General features: G+C 44.0%; 1 protein-coding gene across 1 annotated transcript in view; it reads left to right on the top strand.

Moving 5' to 3' along the window:
- The first annotated feature begins 628 nt into the window (after positions 1-628).
- Positions 629-24,978, top strand: part of ITIH5 (inter-alpha-trypsin inhibitor heavy chain 5) — a 100,438-nt gene continuing 76,088 nt past the window's right edge. Inside the window, exons 1-2 of the mRNA XM_075552408.1 lie at positions 629-815; positions 12,834-12,878. Coding sequence (XP_075408523.1) covers positions 687-815; positions 12,834-12,878 — 174 coding nt within the window. The 5' untranslated portion in view covers positions 629-686. The remainder of the gene's footprint in view (positions 816-12,833; positions 12,879-24,978) is intronic.

Below are 24,978 nucleotides of genomic sequence, written 5' to 3' on the forward strand. Positions count from 1 at the left end.
TGTGCTTCGAAAGAGGAGGCCGCTTGCTCTTGTCCAGCGAGCCGTTGCACATTGTCTAGTAAGGGGTAGCTCCTTATGGGAGTGGGGTTTGCTTGGCGCATCCTGGCATCCAAGCACCCGTGCCAGGTACTGTTCTCCTGTGGACAGAGACTGTCTCCTTCCTGATGGTGTTAGGCTAGCAGGTGAGGGAGGCGTCTATGCACTGACCGTCAACCTGACCTTTCCAATGCCCCCTTCCTCCTCGGATGGGAATCAAGAGTCCTTGGAGGATAATTTAGCATCCTGAGGTTAGCGGGTGGATCCGGAGAGCAGATTCTGCTCTTTGATCCATGGTCACCCCGCGCCGGATGGAGAAGGCTGCAGAGAACGCGTGGGCTGGAGCCCGGTGTCAGCTGCCCAGTGGGAAAATTCATGGGATTCGCCCCCAAACAAGGGGAGGGGGCCTGTGGAGCCCGCGGAGGTAAGGGCACAGTGGCTTTGGCCCCTCCTGCAGGGCCACCTTGGGGCCCCTCTGGGGGCGCGGCGCAGGGCGGGGGGCGGTGGGGCGGGGCACCCCGCGGGGCGGGAGCGGCCCGAGGCGGAGCCGTGGTCCGCGTCCTGCAGCCTCTAGAGCCCCGGGCGGCGCGTCCCTGTGCGCGCGTCTGGCCGCAGAGTCCCGGTGCCCGGTCGCCGCGCTCTCGCTCGCCATGCTCCTGCTGCTGGGGCTGTGCTTGGGGCTGCGCCTCTGTGCGGGCTCTCCCGGCCCCCCGGCGCCGGCTCGGGAGCTGGAGCTGGAGCTGGACCCGGCTCGGAGGTGGCATGACCCTTTGGAGCAAGTAAGTTGGGAAGGTGGAAGGAGCCAGGGAGGGGACTCCGGGTGCCTCCTTTGGGCCACTGGGCGCCTCCTTTGGGCCACTGGCTTCTTGACAGGCTCCCCGTAACGCGCCCTTGACCCCAAGAAGGGAGGAAGAGCCACCACTGTCGTCTCCTCTTCTGTCTTCTTCATGTCTCCCAGCCCCGCTGAGAGTTGCTCTCAGCCCTGATGCTCGCCCTGCGCATGAACTTTCTCGCAGAATTGTGCCCGGACTTAAAAGTCACGCAAAACCCAACTTCTTCCTGCCTCCTCTTATTTGTACTGATTTATGCCCTTAAAAAAAACCAACCACAAAACTTTGAGATTGATCCCAACTCTTCTTTCAGAGCGGGGGTGGGGGGGTGGGGTGTGTGTGTGTGTGTGTGTGTGTGTTTGGTTTGTTAGTAGATCGAAGGGAGTGGGCAATCCGGAAACCGCTTCAGGTTCCTGTAAGCCTCAGCTCTCCCCATCTGAAAACCAGGGGTAACAGCTTCCCCTTTAGGCTGTCATGAATGGCTTGGCAGTTTCGAAGGTAACCTGATGCTCGCTCGGACCAGGATGAAGATCCCAGGCCTCTTCGTTTCCTAATGTGGGTTCTCCACAGTGTCCAGGCGTGCTGGAGGGGTGGTGGGTGGTGGTGCTTTAAATAGTTTAACCTCGTAGGTGAAGAAAACTTGCAAAATAAGAACTCTCACGGTGATGTCTACTGGATCCATAGACAAGCTCATTCACCAACAGAAAGCATGTTTATATGAATGTAAATGCAAGACCTCGTACAGAGACACGGCTCTGTCACAGAGAAAACAGGCTGTCAGTCTTGGCAGGAGCACACAGCCTCATCTTTCTCCTACAGAGTTGTGGGTGGGTTTGAAGGGCCCAACAGGCCCACGGGGCACACATCATTTAAATTACACTGTAAACTGTTACAGGGAAAGCACATTTCTGTACAGCGGGGAAAGTAGTGGGACTTCGGTGTCTCTTTCCCCAGGAGCTTGTTCCCAGGAGCACCCATGGGAGACAGAATCCACCGAAACATCAGGAGGTGGTTTTCATGCCGATGGTGCCCTATGGGTGTGTTTCTCTGTAGAATGAGTGTGATGGTGCCAGCTTCCCTGGCACCGCTGTCGGGATGGACAGCCAGTAGGGCTTCTAGGAGGACGCATGGTGACTGGGGAAACGGTAGGCTTTGAATCCTAGAGAAGCAGGCTGGGCCCTTATTCCACCACTTATGTGACCTGGGAAAATTATTTACTCTCTCAGGGCCTTGACTGCCTTCTTGATAAAAGGAGGGGATGACCCTCCCCCACTTTGAGCTCAATTGTAAGGATTTCCCACTGGTGTGTGTATACGGTGGGCACTTATTAAACGGTAGGTGTTTAGCAAGTAGTTCGTGGCATGAACTTGATGACAGGCCATCTGGTTTGATTCTTAATTGTGTCACTTTCCATCGCCGTGACCCTGGGTGGATTCCATCGTGCCTCCATTTCTTCCTCTGTAAAATGTGGGGAATCACAGGTTTGAATGCATCAATCTATACCAACTGTGTGAAAAGGATTAACTCATAGTGTGCACGGTTGCTATTAGGTTTGTGCAACTGAAGGGCTGGGGGAAGGGATTTAGGGTAAAGCTCTTGCAAGTTATTTTGCATGGAGAGAGGAATGTGGGAACAACTGAAGCAAAGATTCCGTTTATGAGGGCCTCTTACAACGCTAACCGTTGCAAGCCCTGTAGGCTTAGCCCCCTCTGTACTCTCCTGCACAGGACATGAGTTTGGCCCTTTCTGGTGATTTCATGCTGTCTTGAGCCCATAGTACCTCAAAAAAATAATAAAGCAACCCCCTCCCAATACTCCAAGTTATAAATAAAGTTCTAGGAAAACTCCAAACCTCACTTGATCCGACAGTGCCCTTGTCTACAGAGCAGTGTAAACCCACCAACGAGGTGACAGTCAGCTTCATAGACATTATAGCCTTGGCAATGCCCCAGGCTAGCTCTACGCTGGCCTATGTAGAGTGTCACTGTGACCTGGAATCAACTCCCCAGTCGTGGATTTCATTTGGCGACCCCCAGTCCCCCTGGGTAGGTTTGTGAGCAGACGGCCTCATCTTTCTGCTGGGGAGCAGCTGGTGGGTTTGAAGGCCGACCTGGTGGGTAGCAGCCCATCTCGTACCCGACAACAGCTTGGTGGCACAGTGGGTCAAGCGCTGGGCTGCTAACCGCCAGGTCAGCATTTAAAAGCATCAGATGCTTCCCCGGCGAAAGAGGACGCTTTCTGCTCCTGTGAAGGTAGACCACCCCTATAGAAATAGGATCTGAAGGTGAACAAGCGGCCATCTAGCTCAGAAGCAAAAAAGCCCACATGGAAGAAGCACACCGGCCAGTGCGATCACGAGGTGCCAAAGGGACCAGATATAAGGCATCATGCAAAAAAAAAAAAGATATAAGTGTGTGTATGTATGTGTATATATGTGTATATGTATATATGTATGTGTATATATATATTATATTAAATGAAGGGGGAAGTGCAGAGTGGAGACCCAAGGCCCAAGTGTCGGCCAATGGAGATCCCCTCATAGAGGGGTTTAGGAGAGGAGATGGGTTAATTAGGGTGTGAGGTAGTATCGATGAAGAACACAGCTTTCCCCCAGATCCTGGATGCTTCCTCCCCCCAACTACCATGATCCGAATTCTACCTTGCAGGGCTGGATAGGACAGAGGCTGTACACTGGTACATATGAGGGTTGGAGGTACAGGGAATCCAGGGTGGATGATACCTTCAGGACCAAGGGTGTGAGGGATGATGCTGGGAGAGTGGAGGGTGAGTGGGTTGGAAAGGGGGAACTGATTACAAGGATCCACATGTGACCTCTTCCCTGGGAGAGGGACAGCAGAGAAGGGGGGAAGGGAGACTCCGGATAGGGCAAGATATGACAAAATAACGAGGTATAAATTACCAAGGGCATATGAGGGAGGGGGGAAAGGGGAGGGAGGGGGGAAAGGGGAGGGAGGGGGGGGAAAAAGAGGACCTGATGCAAGGGGCTTAAGTGGAGAGCAAATGCCTTGAGAATGATTGGGGCAGGGAATGTATGGATGTGCTTTATACAATTGATGTATGTATATGTATGGATTGTGGTAAGAGTTGTTTGAGTCCCTAATAAAATGTAAAAAAAAAAAAGAAAAGAAATAGGATCACTGTTGAGCCTGAATCAACTCAATGGCAGTGAATTTTTAAAAAAATTGTCTATATCCTATTTCAATCTCTGACCGCCACTGTGAAGTGCGTCTCAGTGCACTTCCTTTACAAATGAGAACAGTGGCAGTTCCCACTGGCACGCGAGGTCATCCTCACGAACCAATGATTTTTCACATTTTACAGAGGTGGAAATAGAGAGTCTGTAACGTGCTCCCAGGGTCAGAGTGATGGGAAGGGAGAGAATCAGGAATCAAATGCTGCTGGTCTGGCGTCTGGTCCAGGAAGCTGACATACAAACTAGTGTGTAGAGCCCGGGTAAGCATGCCAAGACTGGCTCTAAATGACTTTTCGAAGGAACCAGTCACGTTCGTGCCTATGATTCAGTTTCATTTGTTTGAATGCCATGCTGATTTGCAACCCCTGCCCGTTGTAATGAAAACCCCCATGGTGGCTACATTTCTAAGTCCCTGAGTGAGGGATCCCATCCTCTGCATTGAACATTTCTGGATTTTTACTGATAATTACTTACTCAGAACTAAATCATTGCAGTGGGGAAACAACAGAGATTAAAGAGAACTTTTTTTTTAAAAAAAGAAAAACGTATTAAAAAATTTAACCTGTACCTATTGTTATACCAGAGCCCTGGAGGTGTAGTGGTTAAACATTGTGTTACTGCTAACTGTAAGGTTAGCAGTTGGAAACCACCAGCACCAACTCTGTAGAAAGATGGGACTTCCTACTCTCGTTAACAGCTACAGTGTTGGGCACTCGCAGGGGCAGTTCTGCCCTGTTCTATAGGGTCGCCATGAGTCAGCATCGACTGGATGGCAGTGAGCTCGTTTGGTTTTATTGGTATGCCACTACCCATGTGTCATTTTGTTCGACTGTGGTGGCTTGTGTGCTTCTGTGATGCTAGCGGCCACGCCATTGGTACCTCAGATACTAGCAGGAGGAGGTATCCCATGTCACCCGTGGAGGCGTCCAGATCAAGACAGCATAGGAAGAAAGGCCTGGTGAACCTTTGTAAAAATAAGTGGCCAGTGAAAATCTTCAACTCTCAATGGAATTTTGTCTGATATTCTGCTGTAGGAGAAGCCCTGTAGATTGGAAGGCACCCAAAATATGAATGCAGGGAAGCTGCCTCCTCATAGTTGCTATTGTTCAGTGCTGGCGAGCCAGTGCCAACCCATGGCAACCCTATAACAGGACTAAGCACTAAGACCACTGTTTGGGGCTCTTTGGAAACAAAGTGAATCCAGGTTTATTACTGGTGTGTGAAAGAAAGAAAGTACGGATACGCGATACAACAGAGGTGAACTTTGAAAACATGCTGAGTGTGAGAAGTCAGACATGACAGGACAAGCATGGTACGATCCCACTTATATGGAATATCCAAAGTAGGAAATGTCTAGAGGCCAAAGTTGATTCGTGGTGATCCGAGGTGAGCTGGAGGAGGGATGGCAAACTGCTGCTTAATGAATGCTGAGTTTCTCATGTGGGGTGATGAACGATCTCTTGAAATAGTGCTGGTGGTTATACCATCTTGACATCTTTCATGCAATTAATGTCACTGAATTGTACACCTGAAGTGGTTAACATGGTATTTTTGGGTTATATTTATTATTAAATACCCACACCCGCCCACCCGCAGAGAGCCAGTAAAATATTATGGAAACACCGTTCCGTTCCGTAATGCCTCCCTTATGCGTGCATCGATGGGATTATTGGAATGGAATTGTAGAGCTGAATGAGGCGGGCAGACATTGTGGGAGAGGTTCCAGAGATGTGCTCACTCCCAAACCAACCATTTCTTATTTCTTGGAGGAAAGGAAGTGTGGAGATGGCCTGAGAGTGGGGTGTTAAGTAAATGTGACTTCATGTTCCTAAGTAGCATGAGCCTCATAAGCGCCTTGGAAGCTCACACTTAAGAAAACCTTGTCTAATGTGCCACCAGAGTAGCCAGTGGGCAGCAGGTTGTCTATTTAGAAAGATGGGCCTAGGAGACTTGACTGTTTGTTTCTCTGCATCTGGAAGTTTCCATTCTTTACTTACAAGTCACTCTTAGTTTTCAAATTTTCAAAATTAAAAAAAAAGACAAGGTGAGTTGCTAAAAATTAGTTGCCCCCTCCCTTTAAAAAATCTGCTTGGTAATTATTTGAACGTTTAACCTAAGCACCATGTCTTTTCTTTTTATTACTCAAGTCACAGACATCTCAAATGGTTAGTATCAGAATAATTGATGACAATAGTATTCAAAAAAAAAAAGGAAAAAAATTGAGCTGTAGAGTTGGGTTCACCGCCTGGTGACCCTGAGTAGAACCATGCTCCAGTGGCTCAGTGGTTTCAGGGGGTTGTTGGTCAGAGGTAGATTGCCAGGCCTTTCTTCCAAGACACTTCTGAGTGGGGTCAAACCTTCTACTTCTTGGTTGGTAGCCAACTGAGTTAAACATTTGCATCATCCAGGAACTCCACCTGTAACATAGAGTTACCCACATGGGAAAACTCCCAGATGAACTGTTCTCTGTCCAGATGACAAATGGCCACTCTAGTGACATACTAAGCTCTAGCCCCTGGTTTTGTTTCAGGCCTTAGAGGAGGTTTATGAAGTAACTGACTCCAACTTGCTGGGTATTGATCTTAGGATTTCAGAACTTCCTTGGAAGAATGGCAACAAATGATAGATGAATTCGGAGTTTAGCTCTCTTTAGAAACGCAGCATCCCAGTGAGTTGAAGGCGTTTGGCTGAGACTAGTCTCAATAGATTCAGTGCAGTGTGGCTTGACTCTGTGAGGGTTCCAGGGTCCCAAACACATGGGGAGAGCTCATAAGGAAGACTGGCGGTCATGAGCTCTTCCTTCTTTTTGCCCAGCCATCCTGAGTCCTTCAAGCACCCATGCCCAGCTGGACTGTGTCTATTCTGTGTATTCAGAATATATTTCACCAGGGACAGGCTTAGGTTTTCTCTCTTTCCTTTCTCTCCACATTCTTTTCCACCAATGGGCTCGGTGGCATGTTTTAAGGTGATGTAAAAATAGCGTGGGGACTACGCCTGACCTCTTCTGATGTCATAAGGGGGAAAGAGAATCAAAACTCAATGTCAACCCAAGACCGACTCCTTTGAGGTAGAGGTCAGACATACCTCCATGCTCCACAGCTCAATCATACCCTCCTTCCCCATAATTAAGACAGCGTCTTATATTAATTTTTGCTCCCAAAGATGCGCTAGGTCTTATTTTCAGGCGATGTCTTATTTTTCCATGAAGAAGAATATGGTACACATTTATTGTTTATTGCTTTATTGTTTTTTTTAAAAACAGACCTCGCACTTCCTGTCTGCTATGGCTGCACTGTGGCCAACAGTGAGCTGTGTGGCGGCTCCTGCCGCTACGGTCCAGAGTTACAGTAGCTTCAGGGGCCTTATTTTCAGGGAGGTCTTATTTTCGGGGGGATGCCGTATGTTTCGGTGAGAGGCAAAATTGTAAGCAGGTCTTATTTTCGGGGGATGTCTTACTTTTGGGGAAATGGTATGGTTCCACCGGAGTCTTCTCTCACCCAGACTTACTAGATAAAGTGGAAATCCATCCAGACTGCAAGGTCTCCCCTTGTCATTTAATGAGAATTGCAAAGCCTATGACTAGAAGCGTCCTAGCAAGGAGAGCACAGCGCCCCGGAGTATGTGCCCTCTCTTTCCCCGGGATCCAGCATTGTCACACAACCAGAAACCCACTAATTGTGCCCAGTTGATACCAATTTCTGATAACTCCACATGTTTCCGAGTAGAAGGATTTTCTTGGCTAGAGTAATTATGGAAGCAGATCATGAGCCCCTTTCTTCCCCAGTGTCACTGGGTGGACTTGAGCCACCAACCTTTTTGGTAGTCATTGAGCGTAAACCATTTGTACAACCCGGGAACTTTCATGCTAGGATAGATCCTGAGAAAAAAACCAGAATCTCTGTTGTTCAAATTATAAACATTTAAGTAGCACTTTATATACTTTGATTTTTTGCTTATACTTAGAGTGATTGATGATTGTGTAGGTGGGAGAGAGTCTACACGCCATAGTCCTGGTAGGGTTAGTGTTACTGTTACATTCTTGGCTTAAAGCATATTGTTATCTATCTTTCTGCTTAGGAAATTCTCTTAGTCTATAAGTTAAAGAAACAGTGGCAGATCTCTAAAGCTGATTATTTTTTCAGCATCATTCTTTTTTTTTTCATGCACAGAGAGTGTTTAAAAAATTCTTTCTTAAAAATAATTTTATTGGGAGCTCTCCCAGATATTATAACATTCCATAGTTCAAACACATCTAACAGTGTTGTACAATTGCTACCACAATCAGTTTCAAAACATTTTATTTCTTCTTGAAATCCTCGATATCTGCTCCCGTTTATCCACTCCCTCCCCACACCATACCCCCCAGGAACCCTTATTTAAAAAAATTTTTGCCATATCTTTCACATCCAATATATCCATTCACATACACTTCTGTTGTTTAATCCCATAGAGTGTGGGGTTATATAGTTTTCAATGCTATCAGTTCCTTATTTCCCCCTTCTTCTTTTCTCTTCCTGTACCTTCAGGGAACCGTTACTCCTGTTACTGTTTCTGAAGGGTTATCTATCTTAGCTTTCGTGTGTCGAGTGATCTTAAGTATACAGATGAACCTATGCAAATCTGACATGATTAATAGGCAGAACAAATAAAAACTGTAATAGTACGGGGAGGAAATATTAAAGAACTAGAGGATAGTTATATGGTTCACCAGTGCTATATCGCACCCTGGATTTATCATCTCCTCTGTATGGCCCTTCTGAAAGAGACTGCCCAGTTATCTTACAGGTGGGTTTTGGATCTCCACTATATTCAGCATCATTCTTGTATTGAATTTGATTCTTTAAAAATGTGTCCCCGGGTCACCTTTAGCTCAGCGGTTACTTCGTCAAACTAAAAATTTCTCCCCTTTTTGGTCCTCTTCTAATAAACATCCTACAAAAGTAATGATTAATGATCTGGTTTAAGATTAACCAGAACAAAATGAATTGTTATTTTTTTCTTATCACACTGGACCTAACCTTTAAGGTAGATAATAAGGGTCTAGATGGCAGGAACTGTGGCCTGATTTTCTCAATAAATCTTGTGGCGTGGACATCTTCTGTTCTGAGGCTGGAGATGTAAACTCAGCTCGGTAGGAGCAAAGGATGCTGTTTGAGCCATCTCTTAAGTATAGGATTGGAGGCCCCCAAAGTGAGTGAAAATTCCAAGGTCACAGTCATTGTCCTTGAGCTGATTGTCGGATATGGATTTGCCTGCCTTCCCACGCCCCTGGTTTCTTATAAGGTAAGGGGGAAACCACTCAAACAAGAAAAAGGACCAGAAATTCCTCATCCAAACAGTAATGATAGTATTGCTGTCATTTCCGTCTCCAGGAAGGGCACCAGGAATCCGAGTGTGCCAGGATGTTTTGATTCTGGTTCAAGGGGAGTTTTAACTTAGGGACTGAAGTGTAGCCATACTGATCCCGTGAGACAGCTGAGAGTAGATAGTCATCTCAAGAATGGAAACCCAGCTTCTCTTGTTCTCCTTAAACCTTGTTTATTTATTTTTCTAAATGAAAACTTGCTTCAAAAAGAAGGAAGCTTCAAAGAGAATACTTTAGATCAATCAGAGTACGGAATACCTGAGAGGGGCTGGGCTTTCCCTGTGAGTGTAGTTATGTACGTGGTCCCAGCCCAGTCCACAGTTTTAGGGAGGGAATGGCCTGAAATGAACCAGTGAAATTGGCAAAGACCTTGTCTGGGATATTTGTTGTGGGCTTCAACAATTTGTGGCCACTCCACATACGAAGATAAATCAAGAAGTATTGAAACCAGGGCTTGAGTTCATCTGTGCATAGGTTTATGCTAAAGAAAATGTGTTTAAACATGACTGCAATCAGTGGATGGGTACAGATGAGTTCTCTCAGTCATACACTTGTCCCAGTCTCGGCAGAGTACCTTCGAACAAGGGTCAAACCTAAACAAACGTCTAAGGGGACCTTGGGGCCCATTCAATTTGAAGCAGAGAAGTCTAAGGCGACTGCTTTCTGGGACCCCTATTAGGATAATTGCAATAGATTTTCTTAAAGGATACAGGATGATCACAAATAGAAAGAAATTTGAAAACTGCATTGGTGAGAAAAAGACCAGGAAATTTGTGCCAAGTGAGGCAACCCTGAGCTTTGTGGTCACTCAGGGATTTGGGCTGAAGGAGCAGCGACCATCTCCAACCTTGCTGGTTACTGTGCCGGAGAGCAAAGGGCCTTCGGGACGACCTCACCCCTGCAATGAAACTCTCCACTTAAAAGGGACAGGTGTTACTTACATGCATAACTCATTGGCCAGAACCGATCACTGGGCCATATGTATCTACGAGGGGACCAGGAAGTCCCATCTCTCTGGCAGATTACTGGAAAAATATTTGATGAATAGCATTGGAGCCTGAGAAACTATCGATGTCAGTAAATATAGATCTATATCAGTGCTTCCCAAAGTGGGTGAGCCCATGTCCTGGGAGGCACTGGAGTGATCCAGGGGGGCTGTAAAAGCTGCGACCTACACTTTATTCTGGATTGTGGGCTCTGTAGTACAAAAGGTTTTCATTGCCAAAGAGGAGTGGAGCGGTTTGTTTCTCTGAAAAGTACAGTAGACCGACTACGTTTGGGAGCCTCTGATCTGTCTCATCATTTCTAATAGTTGTATCTGAATAAACTGATGTATCACAAGATAGTTATCCAGACACTTCTTAGTGATGTTTTAAGCTCTTCAGAATAGTTAAAATGGCTTTAAAAGTTGAAAAGAATTTTCTTGTACATCCATCACTTTCCCTTTTAAAGAATTGCCTTCTTTAGAATACTTCTCTGTAAGTTTAAATTATTTTCTTTTTTTATGTCGCCTGTTCTTCCCCCTCCCCCAACAGTTTGATTGACACACAATTTACACTTCATACAATTCAGTAGCTCAATATTACAATCATATCAAGGGTTATTACACCATCACCACCACATCAATCTTAGAGCATCCCCATCCCATGGTTAAATTGCCTTTAAAATGAGTTGTGAAATCACAATCAATTCTAGTGCTCTCTCCCTTCTCCTGCTTTTACATTTAATTTCTTAATGAAAAGATATGAGTACTAGTAGGAATATCAAATTCCATTTCAGAGTACATTTTGGAAATTTCTTCACAAGTTAAATTTACCAAACAACCAAGGAATTCAACTCTACGGCAATAAAAACATATGTCCAATACTAATATTTACATGTGAATGTTCATGCAAGGGTAGCATTATTTACAATAGTTGGAGGGTGTATAAACTCTGAATGTCCATACGGTCCTGAATGGATAAACCTGGTGGTATACGCAGACGCCAGAGTATTATCCAGCCACATGGAGGAACCAAGTACTTACTGATACATGCTACCACATGGGCGAGCCTTGAAAGCATTATATTAAAGAAGCCAGGTAGAAAAGGCCACATAGTGCATGAACCTCTTTGCAGGAAATGTCCCGACTAGGTGAATCTATAGCGATGGAATGTAGATTAGTGTTTGTCTAAGGCTGGGAGAGAGGGGATAGTGGGAGATGATTCCCAGGTAGGCAGGGTTCCTCTTATGGTAACTAAATTGTGCACACATTGATGGTGGTGAGGGATGCGTAGCTTGGGGATTGCATGAGGACACCCACACTATTAAACTGTGCGCATTTTCAGGGGGCGGATTTTATTTTATATCAATTAAACCTCACCAAAGGGTTAAAAAGGATAAGCCCAAAGTCTAGAGAGCTTTTTCTAATGTCTGGTATACATTGCAAATTGATGATCGCTCACAGCACTGGCAGCGTACACATCTGTGATTTCAGCAGGATTTGCCGGGAACTCGTGGCACCGTGGTTCAATGCTCAACTGACTTGAAAGTTAGATGTTCAACTGACTTGAAAGACTTGGTGATTTGCTCCCATAAAGGTTACTAAACCAAGATCAATCTCACTGCCACGGAGTCGATTCTGACGCACAGCGACACTACTGGATTGAGTAAAACTGCTCCTGTGGGTTTGAGAGGGTAACTCTTAATGGGAGCAGACAGCCGCAGCTTTCTCCCTTGGAGCCGCTGGTGGGTAGACCTGGTAGTTAACAGCCCAACACATAACCCACTCACCACCAGAGATCCTCCGGTCAAGATCACAGCCCAGGAGACCCTCTGGGGCATTTCTACAAGTGGCACCATGGCGGATTGGAATTGACTGAATGGGCGATGGGTTTGGTTGGTTGGGGAATGTTCAATTACCAGCTGTGGTTTTTATATCAGTCCAGGGAAGCCGGTCAGTTATCACTGTAAATGGAAAAAGGAATTGTGCGGCTACCTCCCTGTGCTCCTCCCTTGGCGGGGAAACCTAACAAGCCATCTGGAAAAGCACCATGTCATTCAAAGCAAGTTTAGTTTTGCCTCAAGAGTTTCCTAGGGGGTTGGGTTCAGTCACCAAGCCTACCTAAATGAAAAAGAGCGTGTTTCCAAGCCCCGTGTACACGGAGCAAATGATCAATGTACAAATGGTTTTGTTCGTTTTCTCTCCTCCACGCTCCTCTAGCAGTTTTGAAAACATGTGGGGGGCCAGCGAGGGAGTCTGCATGGGTTAGGCAGTAACCAGATGTGACCAGGGTCCATCAAGGTGGAGAGTCCTTTTGTCGTGAGCATGAAGCGGTTCTAAACCCCCCTCCTTACTCCTCTAGGCACGGCTTCGTGAGGGTAATTCATGACTGTTCTGTTTTTGCAGGTCAGACACAGGGTCCCCAGGCAACTGAGGCTGCTGCAAAGACTGGTACGTACTCATGACACAGCTCTTGAAGGCGACTTCCTCGCTGACTTGCTTCTTTCGAACCAGGCCCTCACTTTGCTTTTAGCTCCCTCAGAACTTCTTGAAAGTTGCTTGTAGAGAATTGGAACATGAAGTGGAGTAACTACCATATATACTCGTGTATAAGCAGAGTTTTTCAGCACAAAAAATGAGCTGAAAAACTGGGGTTCGGCTTATACATGGGTCAGTGGTACCCCAGCGAGGTGTAACATCTCACGGGTGATTGCCGCTCCTCCGCTGTTCATTCACAGCCCCGCTGACACTGCAGGGCTTTGAATGTCTGTTTACTCACGTGTAACCAATCAGAGCCGTCCTCTGATGTGGACAGCTCCAATTCACAGAAGTGATTCACTTACGCCGGCAGCTGAACTGGTAAGGATGTGTCTGTGGCTGTTCTCCATCTCTCCCCACTGGTCTCTGTGTTAATTCACATCCTGCATTATACTCAAGTCAATCCTAGGTTTATACTCGAGTCAGTCAGTTTTTCTGGTTTCCCAGGTAATAATCAGGTACCTCGGCTTATTCTCGGGTCGGCTTATATTCGAGTATATACGATAGTTCTTTGGTAAGGTGTTCATCCAACAGATTTTTCTTTCTGGAAAGAAAACAGATGATTTCAGTAAGATGAAAGGGATTTAAACCCACCCAGCCTCCTGATGGGAGAACTATGTGACTGTCAGACTCCGTCGAGATTACAGCTTGCCTGGAAATAGATCTATGTACATATAGTTATATGTAAAGTATCAAGGTAACAGATGGACACTGGGTCTCTACTCAAGTACTCCCTCAATGCACAAACACTTTGCTCTAATAACCTGGCATTCTGTGATGCTCACCTTCCCGATATGATAGCTGAAGACAAAATGGGTGCACAAGCAAATGTGGTGAAGAAAGCTGATAGTGCCCAGCTATCAAAAGATATAGCATCTGGGATCTTGAAGGCTTGAAGACAAACAAGTGGCCATCTAGCTGAGAAGCAACAAAGTCCACATCTTAGAAGCACACCAGCCTGTGTGATCATGAGGTGTTGGTAGATCAGGTGTCAGGCATCAAAGACCCAGAACAAAAAATCATATCAATGTGAATGAGGGGGAGTGAGGAGTGGAGACCCAAAGCCCATCTGTAGACAATTGGACATCCCCTCATAGAAGGGTCACAAGAAAGAGATGAGGCAGTCAGGTTGCAGTATAACATGGATGAAACATACAGCTTTCCTCTAGTTCTTTAATGCTTCCTCCTCACCACTGTCATGATCCCAACTCTACCTTACAAATCCAGCTAGACCAGAGCATGTACACGGGTACAGATAAGAGCTGGAAACACAGGGAATCCAGGACGGATAAACCCCTCAGGACCAATAATGAGAGTAGCGATATCAGGTGGGGGAGGGGAAGTGTTGGGAGAAAGGGGGAATCGATCACAATGATCTACATATAACCCCTCTCTGGGGGATAGACAACAGAAAAGTTGGTGAAGGGAGACATCGGTTAGTGTAAGACATGAAATAATAATAATAATTTATAAATTATCAAGGGTTGATGAAGGAGGGGGTGGGGAAGGGAGGGGAAAATGAGCTGATATTAAGGGCTCAAGAGAAAGAAAATGTTTTGAAAATGATGATGGCGACACATGTACAAATGTTCTTGACACAATGGATGGCTGAATGGATTGTGATACGAGCTGTATGAACCCCAAATAAAATGATTTTTAAAAAACATTTTATTAGGGGCTCATACAACTCTTATCACAATCCATACATATGCCTACATCAATTGTGTAAAGCACATCTGTACATTCTTTGCCCTAATCATTTTCTTTTTTTTCCTTTTCTTTTTTTATATTTTATTAGGGGTAAAATTATTTTTTAAAAAAAGAAAAGTATCAAAAAAAAAAAAGATTACAGCCTGTCTCCCCTGTGGGCCAGTTCTGCTCCGGCCTGTAGGACGGAGAGTTGGAATCAGTTCCGTTATCATTACAGCGGTGGCCAGCATCACCAGCTTTGTTTCGGCTAGCTCTTTTCCCATCTTTCAGTTACTGCTTTGCTTCTCTTCTTCTCTGTTTCCCCAGTCCTCCCTCCTCGTCCTTCTGCCCCCGTATCGATTCTTCGTTTACCTCTGTGTTTGTACAGTCATAGGCAAACGTACACGAGTACACATACATGTCAAGAAATGTAAAAGGTCTGAGGTCGTTAGCCAACTTAGCAGCTGATACTTTAGCCTGTTGTGTGGATGTTGGCAGAAGACACGAGCCTCCTGGTCAGAGAGAGAGGACAATTCGCTACAGATAGCAATAGCCAGAGGCTCCGCATTCATGCCATTCCTTGATTTCCAGGTTATACTTGGGAGGCAAAGAGCTCCTGGACCTCCAGCTAGCTGCCGTATAGGTTGCAGTTTATAAATATCTACACAAGGAACGTGACTATTTTAGCAAGAATGCTAACCCAGCCAGGCCTTCATCCCTGGATACAAATATTATCTTCATTGCACTGGACAGTAAGACAGCAAACAAGGCATTGCCTTTTTCTCTGGCAATACCTCTGTCTTCCAAAGCTAGGCACTCTACAAACATGCTTGAGAAGATAGCCAGCAAAAAAGGCAGCCAGCGCTTTGGTTCATAAAACATGCAAAGAGATTCAAATGTGAGAGTCTCCTGGGCATGAGACATATATATGTATTCATTTCTCAGCCCCTACTCTTTGAAGGCTTGCTACCTGCCTGACACTGTTTTTGGCATTGAGGATACAGCAATGACCAAAACAGGACCCACCCCCCAGCCCCCAAGTCCTCTCTCCCATAGAGTTTAAAATCTAAAAGGGGAGAGAGATCATCCAAAATGACCAAAAAGCAAATTAAATCTCACTGGTAAGTGCCAGTGAGAAAACTTACACAGTGCTGGGAGATGGTGGAAACTTATGTACATTTGTGTCAGATTTGGACCATTGTTTTAAAACACTGGGATCAGATAATATTTATTGAATACTTTCTCTGTGCCAGACATTGTTTTAAGTGTTTTGCAAGTCACACTCTATTACCCTTGAAATAAATGCCTTTTGAACATTGTGTTAGTCTGGGTAGACTAGAGAAACAAATCCATAGAAACTCATATGGGTGCAAGAGAGAGTTTTATATAAAGGGGTAATTGTACATTAAGAAAACATCCATCCCATGATACCATCAGGACCAGGGGTGTGAGGGGGGATGCTGGGAGAGTGGAGGGTGAGTGGGTTGGAAAGGGGGAACCAATTACAAGGATCCACATGTGACCTCCTCCCTGGGAGATGGACGGCAGAGAAGGGGGGGAAGGGAGGCTCCGGATAGGGCAAGATATGACAAAATAACAATCTATAAATTATCAAGGGCTCATGAGGGAGGAGGGAGCGGGGAGGGAGGAGAAAAAAAAAGAGGACCTGATGCAAAGGGCTTAAGTGGAGAGCAAATGCTTTGAAAATGATTAGGGCAAAGAATGTACAGATGTGCTTTATACAATTGATGTATGTATATGTATGGATTGTGATAACAGTTGTATGAGCCCCTAATAAAATGTTAAAAAAAAGAAAAAAAAAAGAAAACATCCATTCTAGTCCAGTCCAAGCCCATGAGTCCTGTATTAGCCCATATGTCTGATACCAATATATAAAGTCCTCTTCAGACTCACGAAATACATGCAATGACACTGTGTCAGAACGATCACAGGCGAGTGGGTAGAAAATCTTTGGATCCAGGGGTGTTGACATTTCAGCTCTGGCAGGGGTCTCCACGTGGCTTCTCCAGTTCCCAGGGCACAGGGTCCACCAGCATAGTGCCATGCATCTTGTCAGTAGAGTGTCTCTTAGGGAGTGAGCAGAGAGAGAGAGAGCAGTGTCTCCCGCCTCCAAGGAGAAAAACGCAGGAGTTCCCAGAATTCTCAGAAGGCCACACCCACACAGAGGCCTCATTGGCTATGAATCTGATTGACAGACTAGACTCCACCCTTTACTCTTAATCTTCCCAAGTCCCAAATTGCCAGCCACCAGATAATGTAACTGCCACGAACATTGTAACAAATACCTCTTTTTTGTGTGGCATTTGTCAGGTGAACAAAATAGGTTTCAGGGGGACTGAACAACGTGACCAAGACATCATAGTTGGCAAGAAGTGGTAGACTGAGGATTTGAGACGCAATAATCTGGTTTCGGAGTTCCTGATTTTAACCAAAATACCAAACCTCTGTCTCAATAATAACTACTTTAGATCCCTTATTATGCTCACTTAATAATACCTTACCCGATATCCATATTTTCTAAATGACTGAGTATTAATCTTTGAAGCTGCCACACAATCACTTCTTCAGGACTCGACTCCTGATTAACATTCGATTTGTTTCCAGTGTTTTTGCCCTTAACCCACTGCTGCAAGAAAGTTTCTTGTTTGTTCTAGTATGCTAGCGCTTTCAACTCTATGACCAGAGTTTTCAGTAGGCAGATTTCTGGCTCAGAGGACATGTACATTATTAATTTTGATAGATGTTTATCAGAGACTATTATTTTTAATACTCTGTAGTAATCCCCCGTTCCTATCAACAATGCGGAATACTCCACTTTCCTGCCAGCAATATGTATAATCCCTCATTTTGATTTTCCAGTGACCGAGTAGAAAGTGATCACTGCTTAAATTTGCATTCCCCTGACTAGTTCTGAGACTGGGCTTTGAAAACCCAGTTCACTGGCCAGTCAGAGTGGTTTCTCTGTGAATTGCTTTTGAGGGCTACCATTCTTTTGTGTGTGTGCACATTTTTCTAATCACCTAATTATCCATTTTCTAGGTCTCTTTGTATATTACAAATATCCTCTCTGTTTTTGACTTGGAATATTTCCCCTTAAATTGGTCACTTATTTATCACTTTTTTTTTTTTTTTTTACAGTACTCACTGGGCGAATTGTCTTTGTCCTAAGCTTCCTCCTTCTAGCAAAGACCATGGGCTGTGCTATTTTATTATTATTTAAAAGTTTTTTTTTAAACAAGAGACTAGTAAACCAGGTGTTAGCAGCTACCAAGCTACAACCTTCTCTATGAGATGAAGGAGCCTGAGTGAGCTTTGTTCTAAGGTTCTCTACAACCTCCAAAGTAATTTGTTCTAATGGTCACTAAGTCATCAGACCAGAACAAAACAACAGAAGGTTAATCTGGGCAGAGGCATTAAGGCCTGGGTTCTGGTGATTGGGTGTCCCACACGTTTCTCAGTGACATTCCAGACAGTATTTTGGGTCGTTCAGGCCATCTTCTGGGCGCCTTGATTGTAAGTGACTCACATGAGTCATACATAAACCTCTGGGCTCTTGAGCAGCTAATTAAGACACTCCCTGCCTCAAACTCCTTTTCCATCTGGTTATCCTTTATAGGAAAAATAATGAAGAAATTATGTTATGTCACAGGAAGATTTGTTTTGGCTCCCAATTTTCCAGTTGGCACTCCAGAATGAATAATTCCCTAAATATAAACATGGAAAGCATGTTGGATTTTTAAGGACCTTGCATCGGGAAACATTGAGACCACTGCTTTACACCCTTCCCTTTGTGGCAAATGCTCACGCACCCCTCCCACTCAAAGTTCTGTGCTGGCCGATGAGGGTTGTGCACGCTGTTGTTCAATGTGCTTCTACAAATGTATGCTCCTTTCTGCTTAGGCTGGTCTTTCCATTGTTCCAGGAACATATTATACTTGTCCATCCATCCATCCATCCATCCATCCATCCATCCATCCATCCATCCATCCATCCAATCTTTTGTGTTTTCAGGAGTGCATTTTATTTCTTTCACCACATACAAATCTTACAATGATTGTAAAACCTTTTCTTACTGTTATCAACCTTTATATTTCTCTTTCTTCTAAACTATGAAGACTCTTAGCATTCATAAATAATTAGGTGGCTATATTGTATTGCATCTTCCTATGTTGGGTTTGTATTTTCCTTTACAAGTTGAAGTGTTGTGAGAGAGATAACTGTATGGACCCTGAATTCCCCTTCATGGACTGAAGACTAGAGGACCACTCAGAGATGATTGTTCCTCCTTTTCTTTTCTGAAGAATTTTATTTAATGTTCCAGATTCAAAATTTCAATCCCATGCATTTTTAACAGATTCCCAGTCAATCATTTCTACAAATATGGCTCTGTGATATCAGTTACCTTCTTCAGATTATGTCAGCATTCTCATTATATCTGTTTTCCAGTTGTTTCATTCCCATTAATTTAATCTGAGACCCCCAACCTTCTCATTTGTGTTTTAGAGTACTTGTTCACTATTTGATTACACTTACACACACACACACACACACACACACACTCCACCCCTTCAGTCAAGGGGGACATTTGTTGCTTTATGGGTTAACATATTATTCAGCTAAAAGATGACTCGAAGGCATAATGTCAGGTCATACCCTAAAGCAGCATCTCAGGGAAAAGTCTCAGGAAGTCCTACTTTCTCAGTGGGTCCAGTAAGTCTGGAGTTTTGCTCTGTTCCACATTGTTGTCTTTCTGTCAGGATGCCTCTATTGTGGTCTTGCTCAGAACAACTGTCCTTGACCGCTGCGTCATCCCATCTAGTTCTGATGCCAGGGTCAAGGAGACCATGGTTCGTGTGGACAGCCTTGTAGGCTGATTCCTTCTCCGAGTCTTGCTTTTATGATTTCTTTCTCTTGCTCCAGATGAGTAGAGACTGAAAGCTTTCAAGAACCCAGTTGCTCCTCACTAGACTAGGATGTAGAACATCAACTTTTTGAACTATATTAGGCCAGTGGACAGAGCTGTCTGGTGAGACTATGACTCTTAAGTCTTCAAATCCAGAAAATGGATCCTCATTAGATGATTGGTTAGATCTAAGAAGTATAAGTCCCTACAGCCCTTCTTTGTTGTGTAACACACACACACGAACACACGGGGAAAAAAAAAGTATTGTTACTAGCATTCCAGTTCATACATGGAGGGGTTTATTCGGAACACAACATGTTTCAACACGTCTCTGCGATCAGTTGGGGATGGCTGCAGACAAGTTCTTGCCATCACACCCTTAGTCTCATAAGCACACCTTAAAAACATACTTCATCAGAACAGTGGCTTCCAAGGGGCTCTACAGGGCCAATTAAATTCCAGGCACAGAGGTCAGCTCAGAAGGTCATTGCCATCTTGATAGATTTTCTAGAAGGACACAGGATGATCGTGGGGACTTATGAAGAAGTCTTAAGAAAATGAAAACTGCATTGCTGAGAATTGAACCAGGAAAATTGTGCCAAACAATTCCCCTCCCACTTCATGACAATATACCTGCTCTTCAAGGATGGCAAAGGAGAATTTCTTAGGGAGCCTTTACCCCATCCACATTACCGTCCTGATCTTGCATCTGCAGACTTCTTTTCTGTTGTTGTTGTTGTTCCCCAAATTCAAAGAACACTTAAAGGGATCACAATTTGAGTCTCCCCCAAATGCCCAAACTTCCATGTTGATGGGATGTACATTGAAGAGCGTAGAATTCTTCGGGGAAGCATGAGAGAGGTGGAAGCTACTCCCGTCAGAAGTCTATTGACCCGAGAGGGAGGCTATGTGGAGAAACAGCAGCTTCACAGTTTGATATTTTTATTTAAATGACTTTTGTAGCAATAATATTTGGATTACCTTCCCATATAGATGAGTGCTGGAATGGAATGGAGAGGGACAGGCTCCCCTGGGAAAACAGTCGCTGGGCAGGAGCAATAAAACCAAAATAGCTTCCTGAATCTTTTCTCAGCCGGCCTCTTGGGCCTATAAACTATATTTCATAGCCTCAAAGTAACAGTGTGGAAAATTTGGCAACATCTGTAATCTTCCTTTAAAGCAAAGGGAAGGTATTGTAAGAGCTAGTTATGTCACGTCTTCACATTTCACTCTAATTCTTATCTCCTAAATAAGAATTATAATTCTTATCTCCTAAATAAGAAGAAATCAGCATGACATCCAAAATAGTCTTATGTGTGCCAAGTTAAAAAAGCACCTTTATTTTAATTGTTAAGCAGTCCTGGGCAAGGACTGTGTACTCGAAAGGGTTAAGTGTTCATTGGGAATGCTACCCAGCTAGAGCTGTACACTGATGCTGATCGGACATGGGGACCAGCCTGCTCAGAATTCTCCCTTTACTCTACGTTCACGTGGAGTTTCCATGAACACTCTACTTAAAGAGTTAAGCCACCAGGTAATAGACAAGAGTTCTAGAAAATGCCAGAATGTGGCAATGGCCAGAGTAGATTGAATTCATTGTCTTCTGTCTTGAATGTTGAGAATGGAATGAGGACGACAGTCATTCACAACTGAGTTTTAAATCAACAAAGATTGAATTGTAGTGAGTGTAGTTTTTGTAATTGTATATATTTATTGCTTCTCTAACAATTATTGGCATGGAAGACATTGGACAACCAGGCTGTCTCTGGGATCCTCTTATGAAAGAGAATTGGGGTCAGCTGTTCGAGACTTCGGGACAGACTTTTTACTGGTAAAGGGAGGGAATAGACTTGGATGTAACTTTTCCTTTTTTATATATATAGTTTTTCTTTGAATTGCTACTGTAAACTCTTTCAGAAAACTTCAAAGGCATTTTATTATGCATAAATCTAGTTTACAACACAAACAAAATGTGTAGAAATGAAAAATAGACTAGAGTTTGAAATAATTAGTAAAGACCTGTTTAAGCATGGGTACTTTAGGAAGAAAATATGTTGCCAGAGATAATATAAACATTTTATCTCAATGCATGATTTTATTTCCTTTAACATCCTTTTTGCTACAAGATGACGATATATATATTTCAGTTTTAAAAAGCTCAACAGGTTTCTATGCTTCTAAGATCCTTATTACAATCCTCAACTTAGTTTCCATTGTCTTTCCTGGATTAATATTATTTCCTAAATTCAAAATATTAATGAGATAATGTAACAAACTTGTGGGATAACCACTTATGGAATCTCTTGTTTAATCCAAATCACTTCTAAGGAGAGAGATTTGTTGTAAAAAGACTAGATTTTCATGAGTGCATTTATTTCAAAATTTAGGAACATTTTTTTCTTGTTTTTTTTAAGATCATTTTATTGGGAGCTCGTACAGCTCTCATAAGAATCCATCCATCAGTTGTATCAAGCATATTTGTACATATATTGCCATCATTATTTTTTAAGCATTGAATTTCTACTTGAACCCTTGATGTCAGCTCCTCAGGAACATCTTCTTAAAACCCCAATTAAAACAATTTCCCAAGGTTTTAGTTCTTATTTTTGGCTTCGTCTTAGTTTCCCATGGCTCTCAGAAGCAGACATAATCTTAGCCATTTATTATGACATCTTGATTTATAGATGAAGTAGTATGAAGAGGGCCACTTCATCATCTGTCTTAAAAACAAAGAAACCCCAAAACCCTTTGCCATCTACACACAGTGACCCTAAAGGACAGAGTAGAAATACCCACAGGGTTTTCAGGCATAATGTTTATGGAAGCAGACTGCCCCATCTTTCTCCCACGAAGTAACTGGTGGGGTCAAGCCATCGCCCTTTCAGTTAAGCACTGGCGGCTTAATCACCAGGATTCCCTTTATGTTGATTTTGACTCAGAGTGACCCTACAGGATCGAGTAGAAGTACCCCTGAGAGATTCCAGGGCTGTAAATCTCTATGGGAATAGAATGCCTCATCTGTTTCCTGAGGTTTCCAACAGCTGGTGCACTGTGTCCTTAGCCCCATAGCAGTAACCCACGACACCACCAGGGCTCCCATGTTAACACTGAGTTCTCAAATCTGAGCCCAGGATCACCTGAATGTTTATTGAAGCACAGATTACTGGGCCATGTCACCTGAATTTCTCATTCTGTCAGTTTGGCATGGGGTCTAAGAAGAGGCATCTCTCGACTGAGTTTCCAATGTACTGCATTGGGTAAATCTACAGCACAAGCCTTCTCTAAAGGGTTGAAGAGGAAGGATGTTATTTGAGGACTAAGGTGCGCCTGACCCCAGCCAGGGTATCTTCAATCACCTCATATTCACGCGGAAGTTAGACATTGGCTAAGGAAGACTGAAGAAGAACCAATGTGTTTGAACCGTGATGTTGATGAAGGCTATTGAAAGTACCATGGACTGCTAAAAGAACAAACCAATCTGGCTTGGAAGAAGTCCAAGGAGACTGTTCCTTAGAGATAAGGATGGCAAGACTGTCTCACATACTTTGAACATGTTATTAGGGGAGGCCAGTCCCTGCAGAAGGACATCATACTTGCTACAGTAGAGAGGCAGCGAAAGTGAGGAAGGCGCTCAAAGGGATGGGTTGATGCGCTGACTGCAATGCACTTGTAAGAACGGTTGTGAGGATGACATAGGACTGGGTGGTGTTTTGTTCTCTTGTACATAGGGTCACTATGAGTTGGAATCTACTTGATGGCCCCTAACAATATCAACAGTTACCCTAGACACCCTGGTAGTGCAATGTGCTAAGAAGTTCTCCTCAGTGCTATGGGGTCATAGCGAGTCCAAATAAACTCAATAGCAGTAGGCTTGGTGCAACAGTTCTATGTAATTGTGATGCTACTGGTCAGGGTACCGAACTCAGAACCACAGCTTTGAGACAGTTCCTTCACCAATGAAATCAAAGAGCTATTTCCACTCTTAGGAAAACATCTTTCAAATATTTTTCTCCCCACAGCCTTTCCCTAATCCAGTCTACTTAAACTTAACTTTATAGTTTAGAGTTTTCCAACTTTCTAAGAAAGATACACATGCTCCTAATGCTTTCCATAAACATGTTCCCTTGTGTCTTTATCCTTTTGAGTCACCAAGAATGAAAACTCTGCCACAAAGATGAATAGTCTTTAGACCTCACATCCAGCACTCCACCCATCTCTGGCTTCACTCATGAGCTTGGCTTGGAGCCTTGCAGCGGACCCTCTTGCGGGAAGCTGAATGTGTTCTCTGACATGCATCGTGCAGAGTAAATCTCAGATCTACTTTCCTAATACACCATATAAATACCTCTTAAGCTTTTGCTGGTAGACTGTGCAGATCATGATTTGCCTCACATGGTTTGAGTAAATATTTGTTTAAAGAAATAATCCTGTATGGTAATGCCTTTGAAATGGGATTTATTACCATGATTTTAAATCACACGTATGTACTGACATACACTCATAAAATCAGCGAGGGTTCAAATAAACCTGGAACACAGAGAGGACACTGTGCCATTGAAAGAGAGTAGAAGCTTATCAGAGCAGCCAAGTTGCATTCAGCAATCATTTCTTGAGAGGCCGATGTGTGCTGAAGAGCAGGCTGGAGTTTGACTACACAGAGATGCGTGAGAAAAGTCCACTAAAGGCTGACAGGCAACACAGCATGATGGCAAAAAGCATGGCCGTTGGAGCATGTGGGACTGACTTAAACTCCCAAACCTACTCTTTGCTGGCTTGGGCAAATAGGAGAGGTCTTCAAAAGCCCGTGGAAAAAATGGAATGAAAAGAAAGTGGAAAGTTTCTACAAAGTTTTTGAAGCCGCTTCCTATGCAAACTCGGTGAGCTTGACTTTCTTTTAGCTATACCATGAGAATAAAAACACCCAAGCTATCCCGGGGTAATTCCTACAGAGTCTTGAGTCAGTCCTGGGATGAGCCAATCACTCAGCAGTGACTTTCCGCATGGGAGTTTTCCTTCTGTAAGCTTCTGGTCACCAGAGGTAGTGCTAGTGTCAAGGCGAGGACACATAGATCTAAGGAACACCTAAACTCATATCATCAGCTACTCCCCTTATCGTAGGCGTTCGGGAAACTAATCATTAGCACCGATATAGACTGTCTTTTTTCCTGAGTTTTAATTCCCTGAATCCTTTCTTGCATCTATTACTGGTCCTATGGTACAAGTGTGACGGTGGCCCGGATGGCACTGCCCTCGCTTACAGTTCCTCTGAATGGATATTGAAATAAATTAGAAACGATGAGAATTTTCTGAGGCATGCTGTGATATTTCAATAAATCCAGTGTTCCTATAAATGTGATCTCATAGTGTATAGCAGAAAATAATGATAGGCTAAATATACTT

The sequence above is a fragment of the Tenrec ecaudatus genome, chromosome 6 (genome assembly GCF_050624435.1).
Source record: "Tenrec ecaudatus isolate mTenEca1 chromosome 6, mTenEca1.hap1, whole genome shotgun sequence".
Classification (NCBI taxonomy): Eukaryota; Metazoa; Chordata; class Mammalia; order Afrosoricida; family Tenrecidae; genus Tenrec; species Tenrec ecaudatus.